We start from the raw sequence: 16114 nt of genomic DNA, 5'->3' as shown, positions 1-16114 counted from the left end.
TGATCCCACGTCTTCACCCTAGTTGCGCGATGCTCTTCGAACATTGCCACAAGGAGAACCTCAGTGTGGTCTTTGGCAACCATTAGTGCCACAGTCCTCGCCGAAAGAAGCTACACTGAAGACCACAGACATATCTGCCTCTCTTAATTCTCTCGTATTTGTTCTATATTTCACGTATCTGTCTTCACTAAAACATTGTTTTCCCCATAGCTATGCATGCCATCAAATCCGCACTATGAAATAGACTGTAATATTTCCTCGTAGACAATGTTTTAAGGTCTTTCCCGCAATATCCCTATATTGTGCGAGTCTCGTGGCTTAGTTACCACGCATACGACAGCTCCCACTCCTATCTGTAGGAGAAGAGATGCCTCAGTCAGCACAAGTGTGTCAAAAGGTAACAGCCAGCTCCCTAGTTTGCAATAGGACCATGATAATAATGAGTGCGTTGCGCGCGGTCTTACTGAAAAGGAAACCAAGAAAACAAAGCACACATAGCGCGGGTATTTCGTGGGCCACTTTCGGGCAGGAACATTTCGTTCCTCTCCTACTTTCACACAATTCTCTAATTGCTCGCCCCGTGTCACTAAAACATGAGTGATACGCAGTATGCTGAACTGTTATACGTGTTGGCATGATAATTCTCTGTACATTCTAGTAAAATAGTCCCATTCGCTGTGGTGTTAAAGAATATATCTTAAGGAGATGTACTGCTGCGATCGACGGGTGCATTTCGTATCAAATAGTTTTGTGCCGATATTCCCTCGCGTCGCAGAAGAGCAAATTAAGCCATGTTAAATACCGTAGTGCGATATTTACAAAACGTTCTCCCACTCATATTAATGATAGGATAGGACAAGTCATTCCTTCCGGATGTAATACACATAAAACCAAAAGCGGAGCTAACTTGGGATATGGATATAAAAATTGCCTACGGATAAGAAAATTATGTATCCGGTTTCCTGTTTATCAGTAGATTCTTGCCATGTATTCATTGTTTTGTTATTTCAACAAACCAAGAACACCATAAAAACGATGACAGTAAAGGCATTCACCCGTGCAAAATGTATTTGAAAGCAGCTACGTGGCAGTTTCCTCCACGTGCACTTTTATTTCTGGCCACAGGAGAGATATAAAAGACAGAGGGTCGGGAATCGTGCACCTTGCATCAGTAGCTCGATCCAGTACCTGGCCTCCACCTGGTATTTCTTCCCATCAGGTACGTTCATATTTGTCCGAGCAATCAACGAATTTTCTCCTTTATCGCTCTATTATTTGCTACTGCGCGTCCATTCTAAAAACCATCACTGTCTTATCTTCTCATTTATCAGCGCTCTGTAACGCTTTGCTTGCATTAGAGCCACATGTTGAGATGGCTCGAAATCCAGCATGTTAGAACTTAAAATAGAAATTCTAAGTTTCTGTGCTATTGTAGGTTTTCTAATTATGATATGTGAAATACGTTGACCGATACGCTTATACCAAAATGTGCCAAAAAGTCATGTTGCGATGCTTAACCTTAGACATAACTGCTCAAATCACAAAGCCTTAGGTTCTGAAAGTGTTGCTTTCTCATGGGTGCTCATGAAGAGGAACAGGTTGACAATATCATACGTATTTTAGGTATACTTGAAGTCACTCATAATCCAAGGCACTTGAATTTCCCTTTTGGACATCTCTACGCTCTCTTTTGTAAGCCACCGAAGATGTACTTTTCTCTTTGTCTTCACAGACAACAAAGTTAGACTCGTTGCTGAGATAAAGTTCATCGCTACCATCTTGCTCGTCGCACTCCTTACAGGTGAGCAAGTCTTGTCGCGTCAACAGATATGATATTAGGAAATAATCAGAATATACCCGAAATTCACTACTCGACACGTAACAGAATACCCGTTGTATAGCTGCATCTTAGTGCTTTATGTAATACATTGCATGCACCGACATTGTGACGTTGAGCTTCCGTGAAAATTAACACGAATGGATCATTCCTTGTTTCATGTTATTGAGAGCAATGTTTCTATATACTCATCCTATTCACCAGTAGAAGAATATTCTAGATTGGCAAAGAAACGTTTATTTTGGGTTTCATGTTCTGTTGTTGATGTTCTGATTGTCCTTGTGTTTGCAGCGTTCATGGGGACGATCACTGCAGCCGACGAGAGAAATGACGAGGCACGCACGGGAGATAGTAAGTCAAACTGTAGATAGTTCTAGCTTGTTCAGTAGTGCGCCAAATACTGGAAGATCGAGCGGCATGGTGAGCGAGTGGTGATGCAAACATGAAGTGCCTCAACGGTGCAGCCAACAGGAGGCGCTGTGCTAAACGAGAAAAACACGGAGTAATAAATGCAAGGAACTATTTTGTTATTTTTCGCTGCCCGAACTTTGAACCACGAGTGAAGTATAATACACCCTATAGCGCCTGTAAATAGCTCTGACTTTGTTCGGTTTAATTCTGTGCTACCAGTGGCTGCACCTTGCAGGCCACACACGTGTCTGCCCCTCATCACCGGCTATTGCACCCGACCTGCCGGTGTTTACCGGAATATAAAACGCGGTAACTATGAATATTTTGTGTCAGATTTATTCAATGCGCCTTGCCAGCACTTTTTTCTACAATTAATTCCGGTATATACGCTCTGCGAACTATAAGTTCAATCTAATGTATATTTAATACCGTTTAGTGCACGTTGGCAGCCGAAGTGCGAACACCTTCTCATGACTGCAACAGTTCTTACGCGCGTGGATCATTGCGATAATGACATCTAAACACCTATGCTGTGGTTTTGACATAAGGCCTCTTTGCATATATTGTGTCTAAAGACTTTCAAATGTGAGAAATATGCATACCGCATTCTTGTTAAATCTCATTAGGGATGTTACCTTGAGCAAATACCAATTTGATACACTCTAAAACAAAGAATCTGTAGTCGCCGAGTTATTCAAATGAATAATTTGCTCTCTTAAACGCCAAAATCTTTATTGATAAATCCCAATACAAACTGAATAACAATTTAAGAAGCATACTGACAAAAACAGAAAATCAGATTGCAATGATGCCCATGAAATTTCGAACACATGTTGTAATAAAAAATAAGTATATTCTCTAAAGTTTCATCACTATTACAGTGCAGAAATATCCTTTAATTTCAATAAGCACCTTGTTTTCAAAAATAAAGTATACAGAGGAAAGTTAAAAATAGAACAAGCATCTGGAAACCCCCCCAAAAAAATTGACACTATGATCAAAGATACGCCACATTATTGGGCAGCAAACGCATTTCTGGCACAACATGAGTGTACTAATATGGCACAGTTTACCAGATGAGCTCCTAAGCATGGGGATGGTAATGTAGATAAATTTTCCGGAAGCTTGTTTCGTGTGCCATATTCTAAAACAGCAGCTCATTTCTCAGCGTCCTATACAGCCTATGAATGTTCCTGACTGTGTACACACAACAAGCACGCTAACCACGCTTGGAATGGGTTCGGAAACATGGGCTGGTGAACAAATCATTTTAAGCGTCCTCTCGCCTCATTTCTTATTGAATATACTATGGTTCTGGCTGCGTTTGCGATTGTCGAAGCACTTACGGATAGCGGCAAGTGATGCAATCGCACGCAGTTATCGCGACGACTGGCTTTTGTGATTGGCATCGAGGGACAAAGCGCACTTGCCTAGTTCATTGTCAATGGCGTCAGCTAAGCGCTGCGACGACTTCCTGGCGATAGCATGTTATGTACGCAGAATTTGCGCCTAAGATAGAATTCACTGACCATAAAAGATTTGTCATTATATCCAAGGAAGGACGAACAATTGTCCTGTTTTCGCGTCGATGCGATATGGCTGACACACGGTCTTCTTTGGATGGCCTTCGTTTCTGCTCGCTGGACGGGTCCTTATTCTCTAGTGCTGTGCTACACCGCGATGTTGAGCGGGACAGCGGTGGTGCAACTCCGAGTGAAAAAAGTAAAGCGCTCATTCCGCGTTCTTTTCAACTGTGGCTACCTGTTCTCTTAGAAGCAAGACGTTGTATTTTTTGCAAGCGTGCGTGAGTGATACACAGCCATTTTCCGGGCCGGCCTCCTGCAGTCGAAGCATAAGATTACGCCACGTTTTGTTCCTTACTGCCGCAAAAGCAGAAGGAGCATTCTACTCTCGCTCAGAAAGGCAAGGTGAAAAGCACATTTCACTCTCTCTTGGTGACGGAGTGAACAATGCATTTCGCTCCACTCGACATGTTGTGAGAGTAGAACAAGGCTTTGAAGTCTAAATAGGCCGCTTCCCTCCGGCGATTCCGTCTCTACTTTTTAGAGCGTACGTAGGTGAGAATATCCGATGGCAAAGTGACGCATTGTGTCCGATACTACGCCATGTAGAGACGAATCCAATGTGAAAAGAGTAAACTGAACATGTTCTTTTAGCAGCATTTTTAACGCAGTCTTTCTTCTTCCGTGCAGTTTTCATTATATGTATTTATTGACATTCTCGTGAGAGCTTGTTTACAGCCGCAAAGCCCTTTAGCTGGGAAGAAGGGAGGCTGTAGTCACTTAGCCTAGACGTTATATACTCCAGTCGAGTGGTCCGCTTACGAGCTGAACATACCTCTACCTGAACAATGTAGAACCTACGGCGTTCGGTTACATCTGTGACATGGACTGTGTGGAAGTGACTGAGTATCTGTGTGTTCATCCCGATACCCCAGAAATACGCACCACGGTAGTGGAGGGCTGACTGGTTCGCATCTCGAGAAAGTTGTCGACGTGGACAACGCAAAAGTGTCAGGTGCGAAGCGGTGTTCTCGTTATTCTAAATGAACTGATGGCTCGACCAATTCATGTATGCCCAAATTTACGACTAACCTATAAGGTGTGTCGCGATATACCAACTTTCTGATAAGCAAGCATTAAACGTTACACTGTGACTAAATTACATTACCATCAATTGTTAATTGAAGTGTAATAATCGATGTTATTGCGAATTTTATCATCTCTTTGCTGCAGTTCATGGCTCTGGATGCCCAGACCCGAGTGCCTGCACCAAAAGCTGCAAAGCCAAGGGTTTGAACTTAGGCGTATGCCTCGAGCCTCTACTTAAAATCTGTTTGTGTTCGTGAATTTATTGAAGTCGACGACTGACTGGCAATAAAGCTCGCTTACTATGCGCTTGTCAAATTTGTCCTACTACTTTACCAGACTGAATCAATTGCATATGTAAAACTGGTCACGGTATTGTAGTGCATTCTAAACTTATCTGTGCTGACGCAGCGAATGATATGGTGAATCCAATGTGCCAGTGCACCCATGGCACTCTCACCCTGACGAATACAGTTCCCTGTTCTAAACCTCATGAAAAACACGTCGACTAGACTGTGAACTACAATGTGCTTATGGTAAAATATTATAGTTAGTTCCAGCATGACCGTCAATTCTTGGAAGCAATAGGGACGTAGAGATGTTGGACCTGTCAATTCAACCACGAGCTAGGCAACTTCATTGCATATGCAGTGTCAGGCATTAATAGCGTGGTGAAGCGAATAATAACCAAAGTACGGAAGGATGATAAGAAGGAAACTGCTTATGTTTGTCAGAAATCAGCACGGGTATATAGACACCGTAATATTGTAGCTAAACCTTACCAGGCCAAGGCAGTGGCTGTGGAACAGCTCAAACCAGTGGCACACATTGCCCAGGAAAACTTCCCCAAACCTGATTTGGAAATTCTTTAGCTGCGTTGTCTTTGATCACTGGTGAACAATCTTCGTTTTCAAGCTGTCGAAGTCATACCCTACCCCCTCCCTGCGATCCAGAATGTAAGCTTTGGGTGGAATAGGCAGAACAACGTTTCCAAGAACACAAACCTACATGCGTGGTGCTGAAGAAAATATAGTTTAATAATAGTACAATCTTCTAACACCATGGTAATCATATATAAACGCCTTTGGCTTCATTCTATGCCTTTGCGCTAACAAGGCTTCAATCAGAAACAACAAAGGTAGGTATTTTTTCTTCGAAAACGCTGATTTCCTACAAACCAAAGAATGTGAACGTCCCTTATAGCGTATTTCATCAGACATCCGTGACAATGCATTTCGAAAGTTCGGTATCATTATTTCTATCCCAAAGGAAATTATTGAAGATTACAGAAAAGCTACTTTTCAAGTCGTATAAGGAAACTAGCTTTATTTATGGGCATGCTGTTTAACGCTTTCAGTTATCTTTCTATTCTGCCAAATTGGAGCATGTTCCGTACAAAAGTAGATCGGCAAATGACTTCACATATTCCAAGTGACAGAATCACTTATCCGCATGCAATATGGCACACCGCACATAATGAAACATCAAACGTAATGAAACAGCTTCATGGTTCAGCTGAGCTCTTATCTAATATTTCACGTTGTGTAGCTTATCAATCTGTGATATATACTTAACTTCCCAGCATGAAAGGCGCTAACAAAATTTTATCTAACAGTCTGCCCACTATGGTTAAACACTTTAGAGTTCGTGTCCCAAATTGTACAATCTCACCGCTTTATGTCCCTTAGTGTCTCGTCCCGTCATCCCAATCATCTGTCCGCTTAGCAAGTGCTTTGAATATTTTTGGCATTTTTCTGTTACGTGAAGTGCTTCGACACTTTTCACATGTCTTCATTCGCTCATAGCCATGCCGTTTTATTTGAACCATATGTAAAGTACCTCATCATATAATCATTAAAAGATAATTGCTCTTAAGGGTATGATCCAAGTATGTGATCTCTTTAGAAAATCTGTGTTCTATTACCCGCATATATCTATTGAAAATTATCCATGAATTTCAGTACCACGTCCATTTGCGGTAAAACCAAATGCTACAATCGTATTTCCACACCAGAAATTCGAAGACAAATGGGGTTGGGAACGCATTCTCAGTTCAACACTTAGGGCAATACTACTGCCTTTGTATGACTCATTCCTCGACGAGCCAATAAGCACACGCTGACAATGATATCGTCCAAAACTATTGTCCGAGAATACATCCCTTGGTCAGTCATGATCAGCCTACGTTTCCAATGCAATGTAGTACCTGGTAGCACAACATCCAGGAGCCATTGTGCTTTGCTTCATTGACAAGGATACATGATAAGAAGCGCTTTTACCTCAATATCAGTTTTGAGTTTGTGTTTTGAGAATTATGATAAGGAAAAATACAGACGGCCAATAAGTGAACTTGTCTTCTTTTTTAGGGTGCCGGTTTTGCAATGCTCCTCGTGAACATGTTTTGAAAGAATTATACAATCCCTAATTGCAAACGGCCATGGAACTCGCTTATGCCTTAAAGGCGCACACTTTCCCATAAAAAACCTTATTTCCCCAGAATTCAGAGGAGAGGTATGGAGGTGACAGGACGTAACAGATTTTACCAACCATCCAATTTTACTGCTTGCATATCAATATAAGGCGAAAGGCTAATGGGGGACAACAAATAAATCTGCAATGCATGTTGCTCGCACAACTGCGAAGAGGACACATGACATGACTGCTATGACACTCGTTTTACCATGATAAATAAGCCGTCGTGCTATCTGATAATCCTCTGGAGGGGTAGCCAACTCACAGGTTCCGTGTCACACATATAAGGATATCCTCACAAATCTCGCCAGCCTTATGGACCTTATATATTGCCACAGTCGCACAGTGTTCAATGAAAATAATGCAAGTGTGCTGTCGACTGGGAGATGACTACCAGATGACCTCAGCATCAAGTTAACATAATTACAGATCCAGTCATTTATACATTGGTCTGTTTGCTGAGGTAGTTACAACTCCACGATAATGGCATTTGATATGCATCGACCCCTCTGTGCACTACGTACTTTTTTTTTACACTTTTTGGCAGGGGTTCATGCATGCCTCTTCATTATTCATGCCCTTCGCAGTAAAGCAAGCTTCTCCTATACCGAGAAAGAATTGTAGGAACAGCCGACTTGAGGCTACTTTTCTAAGCACTGAACAAACCTGCTTCGTTTGGGTTTGCGTTGATTTGGTCGATGGGTTTTGGAGGCCCATACGGGTTCTTTGCTCACATTAAGACAAACAAGCTTGTGGGATGTGCTTCTGCGATTTGTACAGCGCACTGAAAGGGAATGTGTGGGCCTCATTTTCGGAAGGAATTACACTGACGCCGCCATTCACCGCGCCTGTGACTTTTACTGAATCAGGCAAGGCACCAGTGTTGATGCTTCTTCTCTTGCCCAAAACAGCAGGTTTGGGTTAAGTGTTGTTGTAGGAAGACAAGTTTCTATCGTTTGAGTGGGTGCCTTTCTCTTACGACATCAAGTTTTTTTCTGCAACTCTCCGCACTGGTGCTTCCTTAGCACCGGCATGAAGTTGGCATGAAGTCCTGCATCCGCAAACTCGTGAACAATGATCCTTTAGTTGCCACATGGCAAAGAATGGATTGGCTTTGATGCCCTTTATTTTCTGCTGGCCTACTTCTGCAGCCAGTAATTTCTTCTGAACATGCTGAATAATATTGTGCCCGCCAACTAACCCTACTCATGACTTCGAATGCAGACTTTTCAGAATAAGGCTCCTGGCTTTGCAAGGAAAGTGCATTCATTGATTCATTCATTTATTTATACTCTCAGCCGGCACACATGTGCCTATTGTACATGTGAATAAAACAGACCGGCGAATTTTGCTTACGTCTTGCCTTTAGTTGTGTAGTTCGCCTCGTCCCTAACGTGATGATAATCACTAAGTCAGTGACCACAGCTTCGCAATCATGATACCTCACTTAATGAAATCGAGACTAGAAATCTGTAAGTGCCACCTTTCCTTTCAAGAAACTTGCAAATCAACAAATCCTAATCCGAAAAGTGTACATTTAAGGCATCGGCAGTCTCAGCGTGGTGCCTCAAGTAAACTCAGCTAGCTGGGAAGGAAGCCACCAGAAGCTCGTGCTGACTTAAAATCACAGAGTTGGACACTCGAGCATTCTTTGCATGGAGCGAATTAGAGCAGATAAATATTTCTGTCCTTGATCTTTTAAAATCAAAAGAGCCCTTTGAAACAACGAGGTATTCTTCAGGTGTTCTTCTAAGCCCACTAAACTTGCAACTGGCATACTGTGCAAAGCAAATCATTTATTTATTTATTTACCAATTTGTTTATTTATATATTTATTTACATATTTATTTATATATTTATTTATTTGTTTGTTTGTTTATTTATTACCACTGCCCCTGGACAGTGGTAAAAGTGATAACAAAAGAGCAAAAACGAAACAAAAAACGAAATTATGGCAAAATCCATAGCAATCCACATCTACAATCTACAAGAACAAAAAGAAAGCATCATTCCATTCAACCCTCCCAACATGACTCGGCAGTCCATTCTATACCCTATTGGTGTTAGAAAAAAGGCATTCTAAACAATTCAGTTTTTGTCGGAAATTCACGGACCCTAAAATCATGCTCAACACGATCGGATCTATAAAAAGGTTCCTACGTACTTTTCGCGATCAACCCGAACAGCATAATAATCAATAGCCTGGAAAAACTTCTGACACAACTTCGTACGGCGCGTGTTAGCAATTTCTAGTTGAGTGCTTCCTTCGTACGCGATGCACTGTACTGAGCCCCGCGTATGCCAGATACGAAACGAGCGGCGATGTTCTCCACCCGCTCCAGCTTTTTTTTATCTCTACGAGTAGGCGGCTCCCAAACCGTCCACGCGTATTCCAGAATCGACCCCACAAAAGTCTTGTACAATATGTTCCGACAAGACTGAGGAAAAGAGTTTGCATTTCGGCGAAGAAATCCCGGGGTTTTGCATACTTTAGCAGCGACATCATCGACTTGACGGCACCAATTCAAAATGGGAGTAAAATAAACGCCTAAACACTTAAATTCGAACACCTGTTCAAACATTACATTCCTAATAATATATGGTAGCATATCAAGGTTTTCTTTCTTGTAAATTTCATATGAACAGTTTTAAACAAATTCAAATTGATATTCCATTTGACGCACCAATCTGAGATTCTGTTCAAGTCTTCCGCAAACATCTCACCATCACGCTCACAAGTCACTACTCTATAGAGGACGCAGTCGTCCGCAAATAACCACATTTCAGACACTATTCCGTCACTAATTTCGTTCACGTACAGCAAGAACAATCGCGGCCCCAACACGGAGCCTTGCGGAACATCGGACACAACTTGCACATTCTGAGACTGAGTACCATTCACGACCACAAACTGCTGACGTAAACGTAGGTAATCATTTACCCATCAAATCACTTGAGAACTGATCGTCTAAAAGGTCATTTTCATTTGGAAACAGTGCGTCAGGGTGTCAAATGCCTTTTTGGATTCCGAAAACACACCGCCCACCCTAAGACGCTTGCGCTTGTACAGTGCTCCCGCCAAGTCGTGCATAAGTTCAGTCACCTGCGTTATACAAGACAGGCTCCATCGAAAACCATGCTGACCAGGATTAAACAATAAATGCGCGTCCATGTGTGCTACTATACTAGCATACAAGATATCTTCAAGAGTCGTGCACGCAAGTGAAGCTAGTGATACTGGCCTTTAATTTGAGACGTTGTCACGAGGACCTCATTTTGGAATTGGCACTATGCTTGTGATTTTCCAGTTATCTGGAAGGCAGGATTTGTCGAGCGATTTTCTAGTTTATCTTCAAGTACGGTGCAACCGACTGAGCTCAAAATTTATAAAACCTGTTTGGCAGTTCATCAGGACACCCAGCCTCACCAATCTTCAGATTCTACAGCAGAGACTCTATACCACAAATGCTAATAACAACATCACCCATAACACTCATCACCGGCTGGAAATGCAAGGTACTCATATCATCATGTTTCTGTTGTAATGCACAGCTGAAAACAGAGCTAAAATACGTAATAAAGAACTCAGCTTTTCCTACGTCATCCTCAATAAAGCTGTTACCAGACACACGCTGTGGTATAGTAACAGTGCCTTTTCCATTTTTCTTTGCATGTTTCGAGAATTCCTTCGGATTATTCTTTAATGTCGGCTCAATTGAAATTCCAAATGAATGCTTTGCAGCTGCCACTACAACTTTAATTTTTCCAGTAGTTTGATGAAGCTTCAACCAATGATCACGTGTCGGCTTTCCTTTGTATTTACTGTAAGCTGGTTGCCTTTTGCGAGTTAGACTGCGTAACTCCCGAGAAACCAAGGCTTACTTTTACTTCTTTCTCGTTAATGTCCATACCAGAACAAAGCGCTGGCTCAGCTCAAACATCTCCTTAAATATAAGCCATAATTCAGTAACTCCAGTGTAGTCCAGTTTCTCCAGTGCATATGTTTCAAATACCCTCCGGAGCTCATTCAACGCTTTATTTATCTCGCTTACATTTGCTTTTTCGTAGTTATATACTCGTCTGTTTGCTGTTCCAATGCTTCTTGAACGTTCAACATGCATTTTACAGAGCACAGCATTATGATCGCTTATTCCAGGTAGAACTTGGGTAGAACGGACGAATTCAGGTTTATTTGTGAATAACAAATCTAAGATATGGTACCCACGTGTCAGTTCCAGAAGAGTTTCACGTTACGCAAAAAATTCAACCAAGTTAATCAGTTCTTGACTGGACCAACCGGGACTGGACCAAAAGAGTGAGAGTAAGGTTGGGGATATCAATCAATATTAGGCAGATTGAAATCACCTCCAACTACCATGAAATCTGTTCGAACTGCGTCAACTGTCACTGCCAACTGCATAAGCACATTGACGAGTGAATCGGGCGAACGGTAGAATGAACACACAGTTAAAACTTTGTTATTTTTAAGCGTCAGTCTGCACCATACAGCCTCTTATTCATCGGCACCAGCATTTATCTCAGAAGAAGAAATTCTACAATCCACAAGAATAAATACGCCTTCGCCATGCAAGTCTCTGTCCTTTCTATAACACTTAAATTGGTCTGTGAATACTTCGCCATCAGCAATTTCATTTGCTAGCCAAGATTCAGTACCCAGTCCCGATGCAGTGCCGTTCCTGTTTCTGGACCCCAGCCCAACCGGCCAAGCCCTCAAAGCCAATCCTTTTCCCAAGGTTACGGATCAGTTTTGCCGACTTCCCTTACCTACATTGGTCTATAGACTAGAGACTGTTCACATTGGAGACGTGTTGCAGATGTGGGTATGGTCCGGCACAAAAATCACGCTCCCACACTCGGATTTTCGAGGGCCCACAGAAGCGCACCGGACCGAGCAAAAGCCGCACTTTTCTACGCAGCCACCGTCCTTACCTCGGGGTGAACCCATTCCAGGGACTCGGTCTCCTTAGAGAGAAACGAAAACTCTTCCCGGAGCGCCCATCTGCGTTTCCGAGCTGGTTTGCGTTTCCGCACTGGGTACCGAAGGACCGATCTCCGTAGCCGGGTTCGGATCTGTTAACCCGATTGATCTTCAACAGTGTGGCAAATCACCCAGCTCTGACGAAAGTGCCCTGAACCATGAAACTTGCCATTAGTAAGCTCTTTCTGAAGCAAGACCACGAACTTAACCTGCCAGGTAAGGACATCAGTTGGCTTGATATGAGTCAGTGATCCTAAACTCAATATTAGCAAACAAGACGCATTACCAATTCCAAACTCAGGTTATAGTCTTGATCTGCCCGATTTTGTGGACAACAACAGATCGAACGAGGCCTAGAGTGACTAGTGCTGCTGCCCAGGAGTCCGTAAGGTCAAGAAGGGCGCAAGCCATTTGCATAAGTGACAATCTTAAAGCACATTTGGGCTGTCGCTTCAAACAATTCCATGCATTTTATTGAGTCGTGTCGGTTTTTTTAGTTGTAGTGTGCGCCTGCGCTGTAGACAGTATTTAGTTACAAAGAAACTACGTAGAATGAGCTATATAAAATATAATGACAATGACTTTGGCATAAGAAGATGTTTTCGCAAACCATCTGACAATTTCTTATTTACAAAGTATCAAATTTTGTTAAACGTAGCAGCTATCAGATGATTGTGTACAAGCATATGTTCTTATGCTTATACTATTTGCCCTATGTAAATGAAAACCTCGGATTTTATCTGCCGAAACTACAACGTGATCATGAGGGAGGCTCTAGTGGCCGTCTCCTGATTATGTTGAAAATGTGAGGTTCTTTAATGTGCGCTCAACGCACTTTATGTTTTTTTTTCTTTTTGCCACCATCGAAATGTGGGCATTGTGGCCGGCATATTATCCTGCGCCATGCAGCTTTGCAATGCAATGTCAAATCCACTACGCCACGAAGGTCCTTACGTTGCTAGCAGAAGCGTATTTTGGAAGACATTTAGTTCATTCGCCCTTTTAGTGCTGCTTTCTGAGATTCCATTTCAGCCCTGTTACATCAGTTGCTTCAATACTAGTAATTATTCACGATCAAACATTGTATTTCACTTTCTTTTTTTACTGTGATGCCACTTTTGCGAGTGACCTATTAATATGACAGGTTATTCTACCATAGTATTGCATGTTCCCTCCGGAGTAATAAGTACTTAAGGAAACCACTAATTCTGATAAACATTATTCCGTACCCCATATATTCTCAACGCTGGAGCATTCTTACCTTCATCAATGTAGTGTAAACTGCGTTACCCTATGCGTTATCTTACTGAATAGGTGAAAAGAAATTGATGGCTTTTCTTTACTCTTTCAGGTGCCCTGAAAGCTCTCACTCACTCAACACATTCCAATGGTCATCTGTCCGCAGACTGGGTGTATCAAAGTACCATTAGAAAGTCGAATAAACAACGCTTGGGAGATGTATGACATGCTGTTGCTTAAATTCAGAGGACATTACTAATAACTAAAGGATGAATGGATCTATAACAAAATCTGCGCAAAGTATACTTTTCTTTTTACAAGTATAAATTTACTTCACTCGACTTTTTTTTCGCCTTAACATCACACTATAATGTGGAATTGAAGACAAACCATTGCTGTAAGAGAACACTGCAGTAAGGTCAGAACAAGGCACAATGCATGAAGTACACTTATTGTGTAATACAGTTCGGTCGCTTCTGACATGTCTTCAGATACGCACCTTGAATTACTCTATGGAATATTCTCGGTCAGCGCACTCACGTATACAATATCACTAATCACAAACAGCCATGGCCTTGGCCTGACAACACCAAACAACTCATTACCTTTTCTGATTGCAGAAGAAATTTGGTATGTGTAAAACAGGCGATCATTAGAATTAGTACAGAGTATGGAATCAGCATATGATCTTCAGCAATATATAACCTCTGCAATGCGATCGATGCAGTTCAGAATCTCACAGTAAGATTCATCCAATCGGACCATTCATTATGAGGATTGGTGCTAAAGAATGTCAAGCTGAGTTTCGGTCTATACATTTGCAGCGTTGGTCGCCTAACTGTGCACCTTGCATAAGTCCTACCGTTCTATTGCTAGAATGTTCTTTGCTGCGTTCGATAAAGTCTCAATGTCTTTCCATAGAAGTTTCGTTGCAGTGAATTGGTGGGCCGATTTGAGGAGAGGAAGAGCACGTTTGGTGCTTCACCTTTAGAATAATGTGTAGCATTTTGTTGCGGTAGTGATAACATAGTGATGTGGCGGTTTCAATTAGGGGGACTCTAAATTAGGAAAAAACCAAAATAAATATATAAGTAGGTACATATGTTTTTGCGTTTCGTCGAAAAACTATTACTTCAGAATGGCACAAGAAACCTATTTGCACTTGGTTAATATGCATTTGCACGATTACCAACCGCACCCTGAACTGAAACACAAAGCTATGATACCAGCCAAATATTATTAAAAATAAATGGGTGCCGATTCCGCCGCGAATATGAAGACACCAAAGTCGACGCGCATTTTGTTGAAACAGCTTCGTAGAACGTACAAAGGCCCACAGACACAATCAATGATATTTCTCCGCGAGTAGTCACGATCAGACATCGACGAATCCTTCTTTTCGCTCTCTAACAATCAAAAAAGGCAACAACATCCGTGCAATGGCAGTGTCGCTAGTCAGTTTTCACTGAACTTTTCTTTTCGTACTAAGAAGCTGCGTTCTTTTTCATTTTGAGTAGAATTTGCCAAGATTGCAACGCGCACGCAAATTTTACCGCATGTTTAACGCATGTTTTAGTAAGAAAATTGCCGTTAGAATGGTGCAAATACTGTAATTATTTCCCGCACTATTCGAAAACGAATACTAGCGCTATTCGAAAATATTATGTTGGTGAGCGGGTACGAAAAATCCCCAGGGAGAATATTGATTATTCTTTTAAAAAGAACGAAAAAAGCTCCACTTTTCTGCGCAGCACGTTTATCTCGTCTGCTCCCGTGAATGCAACCGTTCAACAATTTATGGCATATGTGTATTGTTTTCTCCCTATTTCAAACGCTATGAGCGGCCTGGCGATTTATGTGCTGGTGCTATAGGCCGGATGCGTTTTCATGCGTTCTGCTATGAAAACTGTGATAATAAACTATATTTTTTACTCAGAATTGGTTGGAGATCTGTTCGCATGTAATGTCCGGAGATCGTGGATATGCATGGAGTTATATTTGCCGGTCAACATTCGAAACCATTCTGCACGTCTTTAATATGGAAACCTTCATCTTATGTATCACCGCAACTGGGCCACTTAAACAAAATGAAGTTACATGCAGAGTACATGAAGAGCGCTTTAGTGATCCCTTAGTAGAACTACAAAACTTCGTCCGCTTGATTTGTAAACTGTTGCGCGTTTGTGGCAGTAAACCTTCTGATTGTTCTTCAAGAAGCATAGTGACACAATTCAGTGCCTTCGATTAATGACTGATTTAGAAACATGGTGTAGCTCGAGCCAATTAGTAAGAGACACGTTGCCCTTTTAAGACGCCATATATAATAATAAATAACCCCAGAAAAAATGCGTATTTTCTATCTAAATGTGGAAATCATGTCGAAAATACGCTTAATCAACGAAAACAAGAAAAATATTTGGCGGTATCTTCTTCAGCAATAACAGTGAAACAGCAGGCGGAACACTGGTTGGAGACTTTCACCCAAACCACATGTCGCTACGTTTGGAACTTCTGACACTTCAAAGCCGCAGACCTTACATATTTATT

The 16114-nt window shown here is 41.8% G+C and overlaps 1 protein-coding gene across 2 annotated transcripts in view; it reads left to right on the top strand.

Annotated features, from left to right (window-relative positions):
* Window positions 1-16114, top strand: part of LOC135898415 (uncharacterized) — a 46593-nt gene that overhangs the window by 19536 nt on the left and 10943 nt on the right. Inside the window, exons 4-7 of one of the 2 annotated variants that reach the window (XM_070527431.1) lie at window positions 1126-1219; window positions 1733-1801; window positions 2129-2188; window positions 5005-5167. In XM_070527431.1, coding sequence (XP_070383532.1) covers window positions 1126-1219; window positions 1733-1801; window positions 2129-2188; window positions 5005-5117 — 336 coding nt within the window. In that variant the 3' untranslated portion in view covers window positions 5118-5167. Of the gene's footprint in view, window positions 1-1125; window positions 1220-1732; window positions 1802-2128; window positions 2189-5004; window positions 5168-16114 lie in introns of those variants that run through there. The other variant, XM_070527430.1, reaches the window with a different exon arrangement.

The sequence above is a fragment of the Dermacentor albipictus genome, chromosome 10, assembly GCF_038994185.2.
Source record: "Dermacentor albipictus isolate Rhodes 1998 colony chromosome 10, USDA_Dalb.pri_finalv2, whole genome shotgun sequence".
Lineage (NCBI taxonomy): Eukaryota > Metazoa > Arthropoda > Arachnida > Ixodida > Ixodidae > Dermacentor > Dermacentor albipictus.
Note: the sequence above shows the minus strand (reverse complement) of the source record. Positions and strands in the feature narration are given on the sequence as shown.